The 22,292-nt window shown below is 45.7% G+C and overlaps 1 protein-coding gene across 2 annotated transcripts in view; it reads left to right on the top strand.

Moving 5' to 3' along the window:
* LOC311238497 (cadherin-10-like) overlaps positions 1-22,292 on the top strand; it is a gene marked incomplete at both ends in the record, with an annotated part of 90,813 nt that overhangs the window by 7,002 nt on the left and 61,519 nt on the right. For both annotated transcript variants that reach the window (XM_084326585.1, XM_084326584.1), the window contains one exon: positions 15,033-15,327. In XM_084326585.1, the coding sequence (XP_084182711.1) occupies positions 15,033-15,327 (295 nt within the window). The remainder of the gene's footprint in view (positions 1-15,032; positions 15,328-22,292) is intronic.

Below are 22,292 nucleotides of genomic sequence, written 5' to 3'. Positions count from 1 at the left end.
TGTCACTTCTGTCTTGGCTTATATTTAATTGTGTGTGTGTATATATATATATATATATATATATATATATATATATATATATATATATATATATATATATATATATATATATATATATAAAATCATATTATATATAATTCCATGACGTCTATGGAACACAATGTTTTTCAAATGTGAAATACTGTATAGAAACATTCTGCAGCGTATGTTATTGTTTTTTTGTTTTGAGCTCCAGAAATCTTCTAGATACCATTTCAGACTGCTAAAACAGTGGCAGAGATTAGCTAATTACAAGTTATTAATGTTGGGTAATTGTTAACGACATGTTCATATAGATAAGTAGTCTACTCTGACTAAGCATAACAAATGTTCCATCATATGGGGGCCCTTAAAGGAATTTCCAAATAAAATGTGAGTTTTCTCATTAAAACAACGATTCATCATCATCACCCATGGGTTATGATAAACATTGGCTCAGTGTCGAGAAGCTGAAGTCGTCTATATGCCGAGAAAAACCTATCTGTAACTGAGGGGTACAATTCCCTGACTGTATTACTAGATATGATACTTACTACCACTATCTTTGTACTTAATATTCGGCCACCCAGTACTCGGCATAAATATATTATGATGAACACTGTCACGTAGATGAAACGGATCCAACACAAATGTACGAATTAGAAATAGGTATTTATTTCTACACAGCGATGGTGTGTAGAGCAAGCACTTAATCAAATCAATCACATTTATGAATGGGAATTAGTATGCACTTTTATGGCAAGAGTATTCGTCGGTATATCAATAGAGAATGTCCAATCTCTGAAGGCGCAGGTGGTACATATACGACCTGGAATAGTTTAAGGAATAACAGCAATGATACTTTAATGATTATAGACTGGATACACTAGGGGGGGTTAATCCGGTCGCTTGTAAGCCGACAGGAGTAGGAAGGGGGGGGGGGGTAGAGTCCGGCTGCCTCATCCGGCCAAGGGTATCCCAGGTGAACCCACTGTAGTGCCGTTCAATGCGCCGGCGATCCTTGGACCGCAGATGAAAGCAGATGGACTCTTTGTGGGCCGGCGTCCTCCGGTCCACGGAGGAGAGACGTGAAGCGACCTCGTCTTGCAGAGCGTCTCCTCACCTTGCGTCCTCTCCAGGGGGGGGGGGTTCTAACACACGGCAGTGTCGGGGGTCTTTATCCATGGAATAATCAACGTATACAAAGCATAATCCGTGCCTGGGAAGGCGGGCTGTCGTCGGTAGAATAATCCGGTATACAGGTCCACTCGCTCGTCGGCTCTGGGGCTCCTCGGGTGCAATCTCACATGGGGTCGATCATCCTGGATAAGCAGCCAGTTTTCTGCCCGAAACGATGGGGTGCTGACTACGGTAGTATTCTCACCGCACGAAGCACTATATATTAACAGACTATTATTAGCTTAATAGACTACGTCCAACTCGACGATATAGTGCCAAATATGACTATTCAAATATTAATATACACAATGTCTCAATACCGATGGTAGGCCGAACTTGGCCTTACTCCCACACGTGGCGTCGCGGGGAGGCTTTACGTCTGTCACTCTATTGGAGGGTAAGAAACTGGACTGAAAAGGAAGTCCTACTTTAGTAGCGCAGTATATATACGCACTATGAACAAATAGTCCCATTAGTGGTGCGGTAGCCAGATTCCTACGCGGAACTAGGACTTGTTCGTACATGTTGAGCGGTACGTTTGAACTGGGTCTGGGGGGTATGGCAGCCTGGCACCAAGGTCTCGACCAATAGTAGAATGGAGACTATTATGGGATGTTCAGTAGGCTAGAATGGATATTCAATGCATATTGTACAAGGAATATACAAGGGATATCAGGGAATATTAGAGAATATACAAATACAATTAAATATATATATACAATAAATATATATATTCGGTTTAATCTGGCCCTTCACAACAGCCACCCCCTGATTGGTCCCAGACCTAATCAGTTAAGCAGAGACAGATTAATCGCGTTGTCTATTTACACATAAGGGTTTGCTGTAGGGGTCAGTCAACTTCACAAAGTCATAGGGTTATAGGGTCATGGTCATCATCGATTGTGTCTGGGAGTCGGGGCAGTTCTATGAGCCTCGCCACGGGACGGGTGTAAGTGCGACCCTGGACAAGCACTTCAGCTGCTCGGACCTTGCCGTCGGCACCGGTGATCACTTTGCTTACGCGGCCGGCCGGCCACATAGCTCTGGGCAGTGATTGATCAATAATCATGACGACTGTTCCTTCTGTCAAATTGTCTCTCTCCTTTACCCACTTCTGGCGGGTCTGTAGAGACGGTAGGTAGTGCAGTAGGAAACTGCTCCAAAACTTGTCGGCTAATACTTGGCTGTACCTCCACATTCGTCGGCCGTTCGCTTCTTCAGGCCGGTACATTGTCTGGGGTAACGCGGGATCTAGCCGCCCCATCAGGAGTGTGTTGGGGTCTGCGGAGATAACAGTGCTCAATCCACAGAACACAGGCTTCTTATTCTCAGCCTCCTCCTGACTGGCTTCCCTCGGGATAGGCGTGGGCCACTCTCCTTCCGGGAGCTTTAGGAATGCTGGGCCGTCACTGTAGACATTGCGACGGGTGAGGTCATCTAGGGGCATTCCCCGGGTGATGACGTCAGCTGGGTTCTGTTTTGTATCAACGTAGCGCCACTCTGTTTCTCCGGTTAACTCTTCGGTTAAGTCTTGAATCTCGGTGACTCTGACTCCCACGAAGACTTTGTACTTGCATGAGTCCGATTTGATCCAGGCGAGTACTGTCGTGGAATCTGACCACAGGATTGTTCTAGACACCGGTATGGTGAGCTCACGTTGGATGAGCGTGGCTAGGTGCGCTCCGGCTAGGGCTGCGCAGAGCTCTAGGCGTGGGATAGATTGTTGCTTGCGTGGGGCTATTCTCGAGCGGGCGATGACAAATGCTGTGTAGATCTCTCCCCCCTTCTCTTGGGCCCGCAAGTAGGCTACTGATCCGTATGCGACCTCTGAGGCGTCACTGAAGACGTGTAAGTCCATTTTACATGTCTCTGGCCTCACCGTGGGTGGGAAGTAGCTTCGGCGCATATTAACGCCTGGGAGTGAGTGGAGCTCCATCTCCCACTCTCTCCAGGTGGATGCAAGGTGTGCGGGAATGGGGTCGTCCCAGCCCTGGTCCTTGTCCCACAATGCTCGTACAATCATTTTTGCCCTGGTGGTGTACGGTAGAATACATCCTAGCGGGTCATATTGTCGGGCGAGTGTTGTGTACACACTCCGTCTGGTGGTCGGCGTCGCCGCCGGCCTTCCCTGCTCCGTAGTCAGGTGCTTGTGTCTGTAGTGAAGCGAATCTGTTTTGAATCGCCACACCAATCCCAGGGTCATCTCCTGGGCTTCTCCCGGGATTGTAGCCATCCAGGTCTCGCTGCTGGCTGCCTTGTCCTCGGAGGAGAGGCTGCGCAGTACTTGCGGATCGCTGCTGGCCCACTGCCTGAGATCAAAGCCGCTTTTGATCAATGAGGCGCAGAGTTTAATCAGGAGAGCCTCGGCTTCTTCCTGGGTTGAAAGGCTTTGTAGACAGTTGTCTACGTAGAAGCTGTTCTTTACGCTGTGTCGGACCTCTTCGTCCGCTGCTGGGTCCTCTGCTACATGTTTCTGTAGTGCAAATGTAGCACAGCAGGGGCTGCACGTCGTTCCGAAGGGGAGGACTTCCCATTGGTAGATGGCTGGGTGCTCATCTCCTGGCTTCTCTCTCCATAGGAACCGTAACAGGGGCTTGTCCTCCTCTACTAATCTCACCTGCAGGAACATTCCTTTAATGTCCCCGCTGATGGCCACCTTTTCCTGGCGGAAGCGGAGTAGAACGCCGAGTAGGGAGGGGCCGAGTGTGGGACCGGGCAGTAACTCTTTATTCAGATTTTGGGATCCGATCTGGTAGCTGCAGTTAAATACTATGCGGTCTTTACCGTTGTGATGGACCTTGTGGTGAGGCACGTACCACGATTCAGTGGTCTGGTCAGCCTCTTTAATGTCCATCTTTGTGACGTGTCCCGCTGTGATGAGCTTCTCAATCTCAGCGCGGTATACACTCTCTTGGGCGGGGTTCTTGGCTAAGCGCCGCTCCGTGTTCAGCAGGTACCGTTCTGTGGCGTCTGTCTTGGCGTGGAAAGTAGGCATTCCTTCTCGCCGCAGGAGTGGCGTGGCGTATCTCAACACGCCGTTGACCGGGACTCTCTTGGTCCCTGTCTCGAGGAGGTGAATGGCGTAAATGTCATCTTTAGAGCGAATGTCTTTCTTTCCGTTCTTAAAGGGCATTTGTTCCAAGGTCCATAACCGCTCTACGTGTTGCAGGAGTGCGGTTTCTCCCTCTGTGACTCGGGAGTGGAGACATCTAGTGGCTGTACTTCGGTTGAGAGATTTGGCGAGCGGGCCTTGGAGAGTCCATCCCAAACGGGTCTCGACTGCTGCAGGACAGCCTCGGGGTCCGGTATGAACCCGGTCTATCGGGACAATGAGGTCTGCATGGTCGGAGCCTATCAACAGGGTCGGCATAGCATTGTCTATGAGCGGGATCGGTAACTTGCGCAGATGTGCATATTTCTCCATCAGCTTGGCGACGGGGTATGTGTACCGCGACAGTCCTATTTCTTGGCTGGTGAAAGCGTCTGTAATCTGGTACCGTCGCTCAGGCTGGCCGCTTGCTGCGATAGAGAATGAGACATTCTCGCCCTTTATCGTCTTCAAATCTCGTCTTATTGTCCGAATTGTCATTTGGGTTTCGCTTCCCCGCAGCCCTAGCTGGGCTGCAGCGGAGGCGAGCAGAAGGGTCTTCTCTGACCCGTCATCGAGGACGGCGTAAGTGTCCAGGACTTTATTCTGGTAGCTTAGTGTCACACGCACTACTTTTAGGAGTACTCGGGCTCCACTGCTGCTGGCGGGATCGATGTACATGACGCTTGCTTTGCTGCTGGATGGTGCGGGTGAAGGGCGCCGTCTGTTACTGTCGTGAAGTATGTCCAGATGGGCTCCATCGCACTTGGTGCACCTTTTCTTTAAGCGGCATTCGGCTGCCATGTGTGAGCGCGCACAGCGAAAACAGTGCTTGTTGGACTTTATCCATTGACTTGCTTCCTCCGCGTTCAGCTTGGGGAAGGAGTCACATTGCGCTAGCCAGTGTTCTTTCTCACAGTAGGGGCACACTATCTTCCACTTCTCCGTTCTGGAGGGGGTACTGTGGCTCCTGCTGCTCGGTACTGACTCCGATTGGTGCATCACAGTCACCGATCTTCTTCCATCATTTAGTCGTCTGGTTCCTTCTCTGGAGCCAGGGGTGCTCCGTCCGAATGTATCTAGCCGTAGGCTGCTGACTTCTCTCGCCAGGAAGTCTGCTAGATCGAGGAGGTTCGGTTCGGGGCCATTCGGGTCTCGGTGGTCTCTCTGCCGCCTAAAACGCTCCTGTCGAGCGGGCGGCAGCTTCTCCAAGATCCTTTCCACATTTGAGTTGGCGTAAAGTTCATGCCTCCCCTTCTCTCTCTGCGCTCCCAACATCCCTACCAGGGACTGCACTCTGATGGACAGGTCGTCCAGTGCTCGATTGTCTATTGCTGGGGGTAAGCGGTCGATGTGTCGGATCTCCTGGATCACGTAATCCCATATGCGCCCATACCTCTGGTCCAATGCTACCAGCGCTGCTGTGTATGGGGTGGTGGAAGTCGCGTAGGCGAGCGCTATATTATGTGCGCGGGGTACCTTTAAGTGCTTCAGTAGGATGGCGTATTTATGGCGTTCATCCAATACATCCACCAACATGGTCTCCAGACACATGCGGAGTTCTGTATACTGGGCCCGGTTCTCTTGGGTGAAGTCGGGTACCATAGGCGTGCCAATGTATGACGCTGACTGTGGATACATCGGCGAGCGTTGGGGGAGAGGCCTCCTAGGCGAGTCTCCTCCCGCTCCTTGGTATGGGCTGGTACCGGCAGTGTACCATGGCCCGCTTGTCCAGGTGCTGTTCCTCGGTGCGGGTCGTGCGTCGTGCTCACCCGTGTATAGAGTCGGGGGTCTGTAGCGCAGCTCCGCGGGAGTATAGCCTGGGCTGTACCGGACCTCCTGGTCCGGTAGAGTACTGTGCTGTCGTCGGGCGTAGTTCTCCTCCTCTTCCTCTTCGTCTTCAGTTAGGTCATCCAGTGCTTGTAGTCTCTGGTTTAGCCTCTCCACAGGATATGCTGCTCCTTCCCGGTTGCTAGGTCTCGCTTGGACCGGCGGGGGGAGGTGGTCTGTGGGGGGCATAGACCTCGTCTGTTGGTCAAGTTCAGGGTTGTTTACTCGGCTAGGGGATGCCGCCCTGGAGGTGTGTCTAGACGAGTTCCTGGAGCCTCTGGCGGAGGGAGAGGGTGTTGTCCGTCTGATCAGCTGTTCTATTAGTTGCGCTTGCTGTCTGTCGCGCTCTGCGTCCCGTAGAGCACCAGCAGCTGCTCGCTGGCTGTCTGCTCGGTCTCGGGCCACATTCTCTTCCCTCTGAATGCGTCTTATTTCTAGACGTATATGCTCTTCTTCGCTCCGCTGCTGGATCTGCAGTCGGTCGCGTTCAGCAGCGGCGTTCAGGCTGATGAGGAAGGCCTGCTGTAGGGTCCTCTCTGCCTCGCTGGGAGAAGGCGGTTGTATAGGGGAGCCTTCCCTCAGGGTACTCCTTGCGGAGCCTTGGAGCTCTATCTCCACGGTGCTCTCCCCGTCTTCTTCCGTGCCGAGTTCTGTCTCGGTAGCGTTGTATTCCTCCCGGGACTCATCGGGGACTACTTCTTCAGTACTGGCGGGGTGTGAAGTCATGTCTGGTTCCCACTGGTCCCCACCGTGAACTTGGTCAGTTACATTAGAACCCGTAGGGGCCTCTATGGTCGGGGTAGTCTGGGCGTTGGGGTTAGACATACTTTTACTTTCTAGTTTTACCGCGTTTACTGTTAGTAGAAGACTAGGTTGTTGACTGACAGCGTAAGCCTCTAAGTACTGAGGGAGCCGTCGTTCGCGCTGCGGGCGTTGGTTAGGAGGATCGTTTCGTGGAGTGTTCATCATAGGCCATTTCAATATTAATAACACTATATTAATATTACACTAATTACCCTCCGGCTCGAAGGACCAATTGTAACTGAGGGGTACAATTCCCTGACTGTATTACTAGATATGATACTTACTACCACTACCTTTGTACTTAATATTCTGCCACCCAGTACTCGGCATAAATATATTATGATGAACACTGTCACGTAGATGAAACGGATCCAACACAAATGTACGAATTAGAAATAGGTCTTTATTTCTACACAGCGATGGTGTGTAGAGCAAGCACTTAATCAAATCAATCACATTTATGAATGGGAATTAGTATGCACTTCTATGGCAAGAGTATTCGTCGGTATATCAATAGAGAATGTCCAATCTCTGAAGGCGCAGGTGGTACATATACGACCTGGAATAGTTTAAGGAATAACAGCAATGATACTTTAATGATTATAGACTGGATACACTAGGGGGGGTTAATCCGGTCGCTTGTAAGCCGACAGGAGTAGGAAGGGGGGGGGGGGTAGAGTCCGGCTGCCTCATCCGGCCAAGGGTATCCCAGGTGAACCCACTGTAGTGCCGTTCAATGCGCCGGCGATCCTTGGACCGCAGATGAAAGCAGATGGACTCTTTGTGGGCCGGCGTCCTCCGGTCCACGGAGGAGAGATGTGAAGCGACCTCGTCTTGCAGAGCGTCTCCTCACCTTGCGTCCTCTCCAGGGGGGGGGGTTCCAACACACGGCAGTGTCGGGGGTCTTTATCCATGGAATAATCAACGTATACAAAGCATAATCCGTGCCTGGGAAGGCGGGCTGTCGTCGGTAGAATAATCCGGTATACAGGTCCACTCGCTCGTCGGCTCTGGGGCTCCTCGGGTGCAATCTCACATGGGGTCGATCATCCTGGATAAGCAGCCAGTTTTCTGCCCGAAACGATGGGGTGCTGACTACGGTAGTATTCTCACCGCACGAAGCACTATATATTAACAGACTATTATTAGCTTAATAGACTACGTCCAACTCGACGATATAGTGCCAAATATGACTATTCAAATATTAATATACACGATGTCTCAATACCGATGGTAAGCCGAACTTGGCCTTACTCCCACACGTGGCGTCGCGGGGAGGCTTTACGTCTGTCACTCTATTGGAGGGTAAGAAACTGGACTGAAAAGGAAGTCCTACTTTAGTAGCGCAGTATATATACGCACTATGAACAAATAGTCCCATTAGTGGTGCGGTAGCCAGATTCCTACGCGGAACTAGGACTTGTTCGTACATGTTGAGCGGTACGTTTGAACTGGGTCTGGGGGGTATGGCAGCCTGGCACCAAGGTCTCGACCAATAGTAGAATGGAGACTATTATGGGATGTTCAGTAGGCTAGAATGGATATTCAATGCATATTGTACAAGGAATATACAAGGGATATCAGGGAATATTAGAGAATATACAAATACAATTAAATATATATATACAATAAATATATATATTCGGTTTAATCTGGCCCTTCACAACACTATCCGACGAATTTCCCATTCCCATCAACTGGTTTCACATGACATAACCACATAACGGGGGGGGAGGGCAATCCAATAAAAAACTAGACCTAATTTTCTCTTACCTATCAGCCCCTGCGTGCCGGCAAACTCTTATTCTTACTCACCCATCGTATCCCGACATGCTTAGTTTTGGTGTAGTTTTCACACAGTGGCTGCTGAGGACGAGACATTGCGTGCACCTAAAAAAACATGAATCCCTACCCACCTTCAAAACCACTCTCAAAGAGCACCTACGGGAGGCTGCAATTCGAAACTGGCCCCCGTAAATGTCCGAACACCCTCCCACCCACCCCCTCCTAATGTGCATGTCCCTCCCCCTCGTATGTATATATTTACTGTTAGGATCTCTGTTCAACAGTACTGTATATTTGCTTATCTTGTATGTCACAAATGTAACAGTACTGTATATCTGTATGTCATGTATGTCAGAAATGGCATGATATATATTAGTATGTTGTGTATGTCATAAATGTCATTATGAATTGAAAATGGGGGACCCTGATGTAAACAAGACGGAAGTATTTCTCTGGTCTGCATCCCCTTAACAATTATGTGTATTGAGCTGTACTGTACTGTACCCATTCTGCAATCTGTTAATACATTTTTTCAATGAATCACGTCTGCGTTTCCCGGTGACTCTCGGTCCACCGTCATTGGGAAATGGCAATATCTCGCTCTCCTCTTGTGATTTAAGATAAGAAGTTTAGCTGCTGTCTCCCCAAGGCCGAAGACATTCATTTTACATACAGATATTGATTGAAGGAGTGACTTTTAAGGACTCTTATCGCAGAGCAGTAGCGGCTGGTGAATTTTTCTCCAGGGGGGTCTATACCAAAAATTAACATGTAACAAGGTATCACAATGTCACACAGCACACAAACATGCGCGTGCGCACGCATCGCGAAACCACACACTGAGTAGCCTACTGTGTGCATCGGTGAAACCACAAGAGTACGAATATTTAAGTAGGTACAGTTACAGTACAACTATCACCATTGCCATCAATCAATATGATCACAGTCCATGCAGCAGCCAGGTTTCCAAACATGCACATCCTGATCTCCCGATCTCTCTCTCTCTCTCTCTCTTTCTCTCTCGCTCTCTCTCGCTCTCTCTCGCTCTCTCTCACACAGCATTAACCTCACGTGGAATCCCAAGCAGATCAGACCTAGTATACTACTGTATATGAATAACGTCAGTATGAGACTATGAGTACAGCATAGTTTGCATATTGTTAAAAGAGCCAAGGCTGGCTTGTGTAAATTAAACATAATGACTTACCATCAGAAGAGTTGACATTCAGCTGTCCACAAAAAAAATATAGCTTGTTGTTGTTGTTGTTGTTGTTGTTGTTGTTGTTGTTGTTATTATCGAACCAGCTAAGACAGAGTATAGCCTAACCCTTCAAGCTTTGTGGTCCAGGCTTGAACTTTCCATAAAAGTGTCCATATAAATCTATTTAGTTAGATCCAACACTGTCTGAATGTACAGTATCTTGTGATTATTATCAATATCCGACAACTCCTAGCCGAGCGTATTTCCCTACTAGACTCGAGGTGCACTAGAGCAAGCGCCCTCGAGATATCGTATTTGATTGTGTTATGTTGTACGTACGTATTTATTTACGTACGTATGTATTTGCATTTTGCCCTGTGAGTTGCGCACCTTCGGTGGAGCTGAGTCTGCTGAGATCGAGCGCCCATGAAAAGGGAGTGGAGGGGGCTAGGCCGCTAGGGGCCGGGGGGCGTGAATACTTCCCCAAGGCAGTTGTATCAGGCTGCGTAAACCGAACGCGGAAGGACAACTGCCTTGGGGAAAGTATTCACGCGGCCAAAGAATTATTTCTTCTTCTTCTTTTAACCAGGGGGGGCGGCGCTCTAGCGCCCTCTATTGACCAGCCGCCACTGTCGCAGAGTTGTTTACACACACCTGCAACTGTCACCAAGCCTTTTAACTGTAATTTGACTATTCTGCTTCATGTATTAGGCCTACATACCTTGTAATTTTATTTGGTTGTTTGTTTGGTGTGTTTTAATTATTCCCCTTACCTGATGTATGTATCATCGGTCTCTTTTCTATTTCATTCATTTATTTCCCTGTTACCCGTGGAGAGGCCCTTTTGTCCTCTCACCAGGCCATCATTGTAAATAAAATAAAAATCTTAATTGACCTGCCTGGTTAAATAAAGGTTAAATAAAAAAAATGTTAAATCTAACTTGGGATCTCATATCAATGCAAATAAATAATAATAATACACCATACAATTGACTTTTACTCAATAAATAATTAAGATAAATGAAGCTAAGCTTCAGAACTGAGAGGCATCATCATCTGGATGCAAGAACTAACTCAGTGGGCCCACATAGGCAGTTCAACAGCAGGGTTGCACATCAGCATATGGCATAGTATATTGCACAGTCTTTGTTCTCTGGTTCATAGCTTGCTAGAGAGTTCTTCATATTAAACAATGTTGGCTGGTTTGTGCTCAGCTATGTGGACAACATGTGCATATTCAAATCGGGTGGTATTCGGAGGCTTTCAGAGTTCATCTGCATATAAATGTTTTCAAACATAATACCAATGTCAAACTCATGTCTGAACCTCGAGAATCGGCAGCCGCTGCAGCTGTGAATCTCCAGACTTTCCTTCCAAGTTGCATTGTTGGTGTCAGCCTTTGGATTGGAGAAAGGAAATAATGAGTTTCCTCTCAGTATGCAGATATTAATATTCATAGGTTACTGATAGGGATGCTCGATATTGGCTTTTTTACCGATACCGATATTCCGATATTGTCCAACTCTTAATTTCGATACCGATACCGATACCGATATCAACCGATACCGATATATGCAGGGTTTCCCCCCAAAAAAACTGAATAATTTCAGGTAATTAATAATTTCACTGGATGCATTCAAAAGGCTTTCTAAATGTAAGCATTATCTGTGCAAAATATGATAATTAAAAAAGTAAAAATTAACATTACATATCTCTTGTTGTTGAATTAAACCAACATGCATACTTTTGACAATAAATAAAATAATAATTGGTTCTTACTTGCTTGCCTGGGTAAATAAAGGTTAAATAAATGTAAAAAAAAAAAAAAATTTTTTTTTTTTTTTTTTTTCGATACCGATATTTTCCGATATCACATTTTACTGCCGATATCGGCCGATAATATCGGTCGGCCGATAATATCGGACATCCCTAGTTACTGATGTACATTCTCTGTCCCTAACTACTTGTCATTTAAAATGTGAGCCCACAAGATAGAGCTCTAAATATATCCTCAGACAGACCCCGTACAGTAATGAGCTTGAATCAAGTGTCTGTCACACCACACCTCCATTACAGCGCCGTGCCACTCTGAGCCATTCCAAGGTGATGGATGGGTCAGAGGTGACTAATTTTAGGAACGGTTGCTGTGGGGTCAGGTTTATACCATTTGTCAAAGTTCACACTATGAAGGGAGAATCAATCACTGATTTGATGTTAACTAATAGGGTATGCCGGCGATTCATCGTTTCGTATGCAGCACACTATTGTTCATTCCTAAGAGAGTAAAGCACATTGCACAAGGTTGTATTCCATTGAAGTGTGAGATCTGCCCTCCCTCTGCAAAGAGTGAAATGGTGACCACACGTCTGCACCCTGGGAAGCGTCCTAGAGGACTTAGACTCAGAGTCTCACACAGTTCATCATACTAGTTCATCATTGTAGCCTGAAGTCTATGTAGGAAGGTGCTGTTTCCCGCGCTTGTTGCATCTCTCTACCTGTGGAGTCGGAGAGTGCTACAGAATAAACCCATGGGTCAATACTCACTTCAAAAGTGTCAGGTTAATCTTAGAGGTCTCGTCCACGTTGTGAGAACCTTTTCCAAGAAGCCACGGTTGCCTAGTTTTCAGCCCTTTTTAGCATTTCAAAACTAGCATGCTAAGTAGAAAAATGTCTGCTGCCAATTTGTAATGTCATGCATCACGCACCGTGAACCATTCTCATTCTTTCAACATCGACTACCACAATAAACACTCTGAAATATGCAGATTGCTGCCTGCCCTTCATGATTTGACTCAGCTCAATCAATCATTAAGCACAATTGGTATATTTTCATAAAATAGCAATTGTACAGTATAGATAAAGAAAGTAGAGATTATTTCTGGAATAACTATTTTGCCTTGTAAAATCAGTCTCGACATTCCATGGGTCAGCAGTTGAAAACTTAGAGGAAAATTTGTTATAGACCCTTTTTTCATCAGCAACATCAGCTTCGCACATATCCTTTCTGGGCCGCACGGTGGTGCAGTGTTTAGCACTGTTGCCGCACAGCAAGAAGGTCCAGGGCTCAAACCCTAGCAGGGTTTTCTCCCTGTGTTTGTGTGGGTTTTACTCCGGTTTCTTCCCACCCCGAAAGACATGTTAGGTTTCCTGCCATTGCCCTTGACCGAAGTACTGACATTACAACTGGAGCTGGTTCCCGGGCATCACACTATGTGTGGCCGCCCATTGCTCTTAGTCCTAAATAGATAGGATGGGTCAAATGCAGAGAACAAATTTCCCCAAGGGAATTCATAAAGGTTCACCTTAACTTAACTTTTCGGGGGAGACTCCAAGGACGTTCTGGAGACTAGGTGAAGGTAACCGAACACACAGACAGGTCGTCGGACATTGCATGCTTTTATCTAGACTGTCCTTGGAGGCTAACGTCATCATCATCATCGTTTACAAACTGTGAAAGGGTCTTATATTGTCAGCCTACATGACAATATAAACATTTGAACAACCACAGCGGCCTGTACTCACCTGCGAACCCTTTCATGAACACTGGTGCAGTGCCCATTTCGAAACGTCGCCATGCCCATTGGGAACGTGTGCCTGTTCAGAACTGGTCAATTGCGTTGCTTGCAGCATCACCGTCAAAATGTTGCCAGCCCAGAGCGAGGGCCTGTGCCTAATGCATGATGAGGATGAACAGGATGATTGCTTTCCCCCCCGGGAAGTGCTGCTTGGATAGTTGTCAAGAAACGGGCATCCAATCAACTTATGGCCAAAGTTATGATGCTGCTACTGCGGCACCTATTGGCTAATGGCACCACATCTGCCATGTTCACTCATACATCATATCTACATATGTCCACCAAATGTGGTTGCAATAACAAAAACTGTGACAGGAGATTCTTTTTGTAATATAAACTCTGCCCCACAGCATTTGAGCAAAGTTTGAGGGCCAGCTACAGTAGAACTATATGGAATATCAAAAATCAAAAGGAGTAATTCTTATCCAGAGATGCTCTGTACTACAATTGGTGACAATTGCTTAACATTTGTACTGTAGGAATATCAGCAAATAACTGGCTTGATTTGGACAAAATAAAATATAATTTTTTTTTTTCTGCACTCTCCCGTGTGTGAAAAAAGTAAAAAAGTACACTGTAATTAAATCTTTTATTCACTGTATTATTTTACAGATTACCTTTGTTTTTCTACGTGTAAATAAATACCATATAAAAACAGTAAATGACCTTTTATGAAAATATTAACCATTAAATAAAGGTTGTAATCTGTAAATGTATTTGATTTTACTGTAATTTGACAGTAAGTATTTGGCAACCATTGCTGCCAGACATTTACCGTTTTCTTGCAGCTTTTTTTCTTACAGTGTATTTCAAAGTAAAAAAAAAAATCACAGTACCTGGAAGTGTGGATTTCACAGTTTTAAACTACCGTAACAGCTGTAAAAACCTTTTTAAAGCACACTAATTGTGCTTACGTGTGTACAAAGTCAGTCTCCCATTCCCACTTCACACTAGTTAATGACTCTGTTTGTGTATGTGTATTTAGTTTATAGCTTTAATAATGAGATTTGCATGCTCTCATATGGATAATATGGCAATGAATGTATATTGACATTTATTTAATAACACCCTCCTTTAGCATAGAGCCTACTTGATATGCCATGGATTCCCTTGAAAATAAAATGTTGGAAATACATTTCTGTCTCTGCTTTGGCCTTCATGGGAATGAAAAGCATACAAGGAGACACACTCATAGCGTATTCCTGTGTGTGTGTGTGTGTGTGTGTGTGTGTGTGTGTGTGTGTGTGTGTGTGTGTGTGTGTGTGTGTGTGTGTGTGTGTGTGTGTGTGTGTGTGTGTGTGTGTGTGTGTGTGTGTGTGTGTGTGTGTGTGTGTGTGAAAGAGAAAGAGAAAGAGATAGAAAGACGGGGGCGTTCTAACCTGAACACACACATGTGATTCAAAATTACTTTTTCTTACAGTATAGATTAAAGATTACGGAATAATCGTTCAATGACGAATCAATTCCATTATACGGCACTTGTGTTTGTGAGTCACATTGCTCGACATTGAACGGTGTACGTGTCTCTAATTAGCCTCTTTCCAATTTCCAGCTGCACTCCAACATGGATAAGGGTGAAGGCAACGTGAGGTATGTCCTCACGGGAGACGGGGCAGGCAGCCTGTTCCTCATCGACGAGAAATCGGGGGACATTCACGCCACCAAGAGGCTGGACAGAGAGGAGAAAGCCATGTACATCCTCCATGCCAAGGTGTTGGACAGGAACACCAACATTGAGCTGGAACCGGACACAGAGTTTAACATCAAAATTCACGACATCAATGACAACGAGCCAAAGTTTGCAAAGGATGTCTACTTCGCCAGTGTCCCCGAGATGTCAGACGTTGGTGAGTAAGGTCTTCACTGAGTCCACTTAGGTGTGCTAAAGAAATACCTTCTGGCATGTTGTAACGTGTCTGGCTGTGTGAAGTCAACTTGTCAGCATTAAATAACCGCATCAGGATAACTTAGTTTAGCAAGTAGCTAATCAGACGTTGTCACTTTTGGGATTTAGTGCACACCCATTTATTATCAAAAGCATTATGGTTCGCCCTATGACCATAATTATGCCTGCCATATGCTCTATATTAATTCAATGTACAACAAATAAATTCACAGCCACATCGTTACTAGAGAACGTTACTAGACAAGCTAACATTGTACCCGATGGCAGGTAGACAGGAAGTGAAGTGAGTCACTGGCTCAAGTTAAATCAAATTAAACATATACGGTACAAATAAGGAGCGCCACTTAGTGACCAAACATGGCACTGCAACTAAATAATAACACAAATATAATAGGCACATTTGTGACTTTAAAACATACTAAGGGATTATCGGAAAGTGTCCTCGACTGAAGAAAGTCCTGTTGACTAATCGATTTATCAATTTAATCGACAGATCTGTAAAATTGTATAATCATGCAATCGTGTATTCACTAGTAAGATACCACACCGTTATGGTCAGGTGAAATGGAATTCAATAGCGGAAAGAAAATTAGGTTACAGAACATTATGTAAAAGAATGAAATAAGAAGTAGAAATGATAGTGCTGGTATTGATTGTCAGATAAAACCAGTGGTCAGGAGAATCAGGGTGAGGGTACCGTCTCCACTGCAGGGACTGTGTACCGCGGCTGCATCTGATCCCCAACAGACTCCTACAAGGAGGTTAAACGTGACAGTGCTTGTCTGATATTGTCTAATGCCGGGGACACATAGGATGCTGAAGCGCCGCAGAGCACTTGGAAGAGCAGCCAGTTACCCATGTTAACAGATTGCACTGCTCAGACGAATAGCTCCCTTTTTTCCTACGAGCCGCAAGCACCATACGCGTGATTGGAGTAGAATCTCTTGTTGACCAGCATGGTCAGAAATGGCTCCTGGTGTGAACACCCAGGCTCCTGTTGGCACGAGAATAGTGCTGCACAGCACATACTGTAGGTGTCTGCTGTTACTGGAGTAATGCTTGGGTGAAATACGGGTGAAAAAAAGCAGCAGAAACACAACAAAAACGAATTTACAATATACTAAGTTACAAGTACATTTACTGTAATCGCAGTGTGGGTGTAGTCATGTAGTGTACGTGCAAAGTGCCAATGACACGATGATAGAGTAGCTCTAGACTATAAGGGTTTCAACCATGCATACGAGTAGACATTGTGCACATACTTGCCTGTATATTTTGCATGTATGTGGAGGGTTGAAAAGTCTATCCACTAGGGCAGGGGTCGGCAATTAAGTTTGGCCTCGGGACACATTTTTTCCAAGCCATTATATGGTGAGCCAGAACCAAATACAATGGCTAAGTGTAGTGAAAAATGTTAAACTCTGTGACAGACCACCTTATAACTAAGACATTGATACATTTGTGGCAGAGGCAGAACATTTATCAAAATAAATTAGCTGCATAGGTGGCATAGGAGCTGTCTTCTCTACTTCCCATTATTATATATAATAAATGTTTGCAGTGGCGTCGCGTGGGTAAAATAACAGGGGAAGCCAAAAAAAAATTATAAAAAAAAAAATTATTAAATATTTTTATTATTATTATTTTTTTTTATTTTATTTTTTTTTTAAGTCAAGCAGTCACCATGTACACTACAGTATGGCTCGGCGGCCAGTCAAACGTTCTTTTTATTTATTTAACAGATTGCAGAATGGGTACAATACAGTACGGCTCAATACACACAATTGTATAAGGGGATGCAGACCAGAGAAAGACGTTTGTCTTGTTTACATCAGGGTCATTAATACTGCTGGAGCATTGGTTAATTTTTGGTCCGATTTTTCCTTGCACGATTTTGCGCGCCGCGTGGGAGCAAATTCGAGACACATATTCGGTTGCAAAAAGGTGTCCCACGGTCTCCTCTATGGCCGTGAATATTTTCACGCGGATCGGAATCACGACGCGCCCGTGGGACACTTTTCCGCTTCGGCGAGTTTATTCCACGCTTTCTGTTTTCCTTTTCTAAGCATTTTAGGGGCTACATGTGAATCAGTAAAAGTTGCGGGACGCCCAGATGTTTCCACGATAGAAAGCTCGCGTGGATCCCATAATAGGCTCACTTAATACAGCGTTTTTAAAATCACGCGACATTTTCAGGGTCGCGAGCCGACCTTTTCCCCTCGTTTTCGATGATGGAAGTGATTTAGGAAAAGCTTCGGCACGCCGAGAGGTCCCCGTGGATTTAATCTCGGGATCGGGGCAATATTCGGCCCGTGGGAACAGTTACGGGTTAATACAATGTTCAGAGTGCAGAGGGAAAAATATGCTGAGTGTTTTCCTCTCAGCCCCGTTTTAAACTTTTAGGGTGTGGCAGTCAGCTCGAATCTGATTGGCTAGGATCGGATTTGGACTCTATAATGCTGGAAGCCTGGAGAAAGAGACCTACCATCTGCCTCCTCTCCTGCTGCAGTGAGCATAGTGAGGCTGACAGTGTGTTAGAGGGAGTGAGAAGGAGAAGAGGGAGACATTAAAAAAAAAGAAAAAAAAAATTATAACACAGATGCACAGATGAAAAAGAATGTAAACTATATTAATATTTCATATTTGATATTAATTCATATTTTAATATTAGGGAGGCATGGCTTCCGTTGGCTTCCATAAGGATTCGCCACTGAATGTTTGCACTGAACATTATACCTTTGTCTTTTTGCCATTTTATTATAAAACCAGAGACAAGCGCCTCTCTCTATCCTACATTACGCACAATCAGCGCGTCTGTCTGACGGCCCGTTCTGAGGAGCTCACTGGACTATTGAGAAGCGATCAGAATTTTCCATTGGTTCTTCCAGCCCATTTCTAGCATTTCCATTGGCTATAGTGACAGATATAGATATATGATAAATAGATAGATACAGCGGATTAGATGCAGTCCAGAGAAAACAACCAATCTAGATATTTCAAGATTCTATGCTTTATTTCCACACACTGCCGGATAGCCTGTGGGCGACGGAGAGATTTACATCTCCCGATTCCGATACAATTGTCTTCATCACAAATGGCTCCAAAGATATTTAATGTTTTGCGAAACATGTCTAGTGTTGCGCCCGGCTTTAGAGGGTTAAAAGCCAAATAGTATTTTTTATTTAGTTAATGAATGTCTCGTTGTAATTCTTATATACCTAATGTAGCGCGTCTTCTTGAAGCGGATTCAGCTTTTTTTGCTCCGAATTGACGTCAGCTTAATTGCATTGTTACTGTTCATGTGTGGTGCAGTCACAGTCATATAAGTAAAGATGAAATTTGAATTACTTATTGAACTGGTGTTTTTATTTCATACCACACTTCTTGTTTGCTATTTCAGCACCAGACGGTGTCCACTGACTTTATTCTTTTAATAATAATAATAATTCATTTATTTTGTATAGCGCTTTTCAAAGACCCAAAGTCGCTGACAATAGGCAAAAAAGAAACAAAGAAAACAAAGAAACATAGAACCACAGGGAAACGTGGAACAATAAGAATACACAGAAACATAAAGCCACGAGTAACAGATAACAAATACGGGAGTGAGTAGGGGAGACAGTCGGGAGGAGAGTAAGGGAAAACCAAGGGGGGTGGGGGGGGGGGGGGGCAGGAGAGGCGAGAACGTGGGGCAGGGGAAAAGGGGAAAATGGTGGCGGGTTAGAGGAGGGTGGTTATGGGTAAGGAAGGTTGAATGCTTGGGTGAACAGGTAGGTTTTGAGTCTGGATTTGAAGGTGGAGAGTGAGGGAGAGTCTCTGATGGTCTGAGGGAGGGAGTTCCAGAGTCGGGACAGTGAGGGAAAGAGTGGAAGAGGACCGGAGGGAGCGGGTGGGGCGGTAGGGGAGAAGGAGATCAGTCAGGTAGGGGGGGGGGGCAGGCTATGGAGGGCTTTGAAGGTGAGGAGTAGTGTTTTGAAGTTAATGCGTTCCTTGATCGGGAGCCAGTGGAGGGAGTGGAGGACAGGAGTGATGTGTTTGCGGGACCGGGTGTTAGTGAGGAGGCGGGCGGCTGAGTTTTGGACCATCTGCAGTTTATGGAGGGAGCGGGAGGTGATGCCAGTGAGGAGGGAGTTACAGTAGTCCAGGCGGTAGGAGATGAAGGCGTGTATGAGGGATTCAGCAGCAGGGGGGGAGAGGCAGTGACGGATTTTGGCAATGTTGCGGAGGTGAACATTTGACAATGGAGTGGACATGGGGGTCAAATGAGAGGGTGGGGTCGAGGATGACACCGAGGTTGCAGACTAGGGGGGAGGGGGTGATGGTGGAGTCATTGATGGTGAGTGTGATGGGTGGTGTTGGTGCCAATGATGAAAAGTTCCGTCTTGTCGCTATTTAATTTGAGGAGGTTATGGGTCATCCAGGTTTGTAGTTCAGTGATGCAGGATTCAATGTGACTGAGGGGAGGGCTGTGGGGGGATTGTGTGGTGATGTAAATTTGGGTGTCATCAGCATAGCAGTGGAAGTTGAGGTTGTATTTGCGAATGATGTGACCAAGGGGGAGAATGTAGCAGATGAAGAGCAGGGGGCCTAGGACTGAGCCTTGGGGGACCCCCTGTGTGACTGGGGAGGGGTAAGAGGTGGGGCCGGAGAGGGAGATAAATTGATGTCTGTCAGTGAGATAGGAAGAAAACCAGTCAAGTGCTGTGCCCTCAACACCCAGTTGGTGCAGCCTTTGGAGGAGGATGGAGTGACCCACTGTGTCAAAGGCTGCACTAAGATCTAGTAGGATCAGGATGTTGAGGGCACCAGCATCAGCGGAGATGAGGAGGTCGTTGATTACTTTGACCAGTGCTGTGAGCAGGACGGAAGCCAGATTGAAGGGGTTCGTAGAGGGTGTTGGACTGGAGATGGGAGTGGAGTTGGGAGGCAGCAATGCGTTCAAGTGTTTTGGAGAAGAAAGGGAGATTGGATATGGGGCGGTAGTTGGAGAGGTTGGATGGGTCGAGGGTGGGTTTTTTGAGGACAGGGGTGACAGCGGCAAGTTTATAGGGGGAGGGGACGTGGCCTAGGGATAGTGACTGGTTGAAGAGGGCGGTGAGGTGGGGGATGAGAGCAGGGAGGCAGGTCTTGGTGAGAGTAGTGGGGAGGGGGTCAAGGGAGCAGGTAGTGGACTTGGAGGTGGTCATGAGGTCCGTGATGAACAAGTGCTTGAACAAGTGCTACATTGCACCTCACTGCCTATAGGCCCTACCTGTTATTCACTCTCAACATGGATAACACAAAGTATAATAATATGCATTATTTAGGTGGTGGTAGTTTCTCTGTTTGGACAGTATAGCTTAAATAGCTATATAGCCTATAGTCGGTCTGATAGATAAAAAAATATATTCTGACATGCCAGATATAATTGCACTAGGGCAGGGCTATTCAACTAAATTGTTCAGGGGGCCACATTGTCAGAAACCCAAGGGGCCAGGGGCCGAACTGCCACGGCGCCTCCCCGTGCTATGAATATATGTACACTTGACACAACACGCAACCACATTTTCACAACTTTTATTTAACTACATTGCAAAAGTAGTATACTTTTCAAAAAAAGTGCTTCATTTATGTGCCACATCTGCAACATCTCCTGCAAAAAGTGCTTCATTTATGACTGCAACATCTCCTCTTCAACATTTCAATATAAAAATAAAATAGTGATGTGCATCTGAACATTCTAACATCAACACTTGAACAAAAAAACACATTTATAGTGCAGCTGAGCTTATGAAAAAGTGCTTCATGTCTGTGCAGCAAATCACAGCATCTTATTAGCACTTATTGTCCACTCTTAACTCTCAAACATCAGGGGGGGGGGTGGGGGGCAGACAGGCCTAGCCTACATACACACATCTAATGAGAGAGATTGCACTTTTTTGACTGGGCAATGGCAGAGAAAGAGGGTTCATAGCAAGTGAGGGCTACCCGCAAACAGTGATGCAAATGCTGATTTGTCAAGGAGGCACGGTTGCTTGTTTTAATGGCATTCATGTGAGAGAAACTGGATTCACAGGTGTATGTTGAGCCAAACATTGTTAGCACAGATATTGCCAGCGTTTTTATTTTGGGGAATGTGTTGACATGAATACACTTTATCCAAAATGTTGTGGTGGATTCATTCTCAAGTGCCTGCTTCAGAGCAGATGATGCTTGCATGTCAATTATTTCAAGTTGCAGGAGACCTTCATCAATGTGAAGTGATGCAAGGAACTCGTGTCCTTTTGTGGAAATAGCAGCTACATTGGCAAATGGGTTGCTCACAAAATGCATCATTTCTCTGGGCATGTCAAATTCATCAAATCAACTTGCAAAGTTTTCCCTCAATTTATCAATGAAATCTGTCATTAATTGAGTGACTTTTGGCGCAATTGTGCGTGTGAACGTTGACATGAAAAGAAAAAAGTAAAAAAAAATAAAAAATAATAATTATTATTTTTTTAATTATCATGTAATCTTTTGCGGGCCGGTCAGAATCATCCCGCGGGCCGCCAGTTGAATAGCCCTGCACTAGGGGGTAGGCTAGTAGGCGCGCCGTGGTAATAGTCTGTGATACCTGCGTTACTCAAGTGTTCAGGCATCCACCAAGTACATTACTTGCACACCTCCCCCACCAGTGTATGCTTTTTTTTGTAGAAATAAAACTAATTTCGTTTATTTTCGCGTATCAGTGGAAGTGCCAACGTTCATCAAATAAAAAAAATACTAAACGTGTTATAATTATTATTATATTATTAATCAAGACAACATAATTCTCAGGGCGGTCAGCTCCGGCGTTGTCACCAGCTTGGCTGGCCGTTCACACTAATACAATTGGCAGTATTAGAGGGTGGGAAAGCTGGCGGGGTGGGTCCGGGTCGTTGTAAA

This window comes from Notolepis coatsorum (genome assembly GCF_963971535.1).
Source record: "Notolepis coatsorum genome assembly, chromosome: 12".
Taxonomy (NCBI): Eukaryota; Metazoa; Chordata; class Actinopteri; order Aulopiformes; family Paralepididae; genus Notolepis; species Notolepis coatsorum.
Note: the sequence above shows the minus strand (reverse complement) of the source record. Positions and strands in the feature narration are given on the sequence as shown.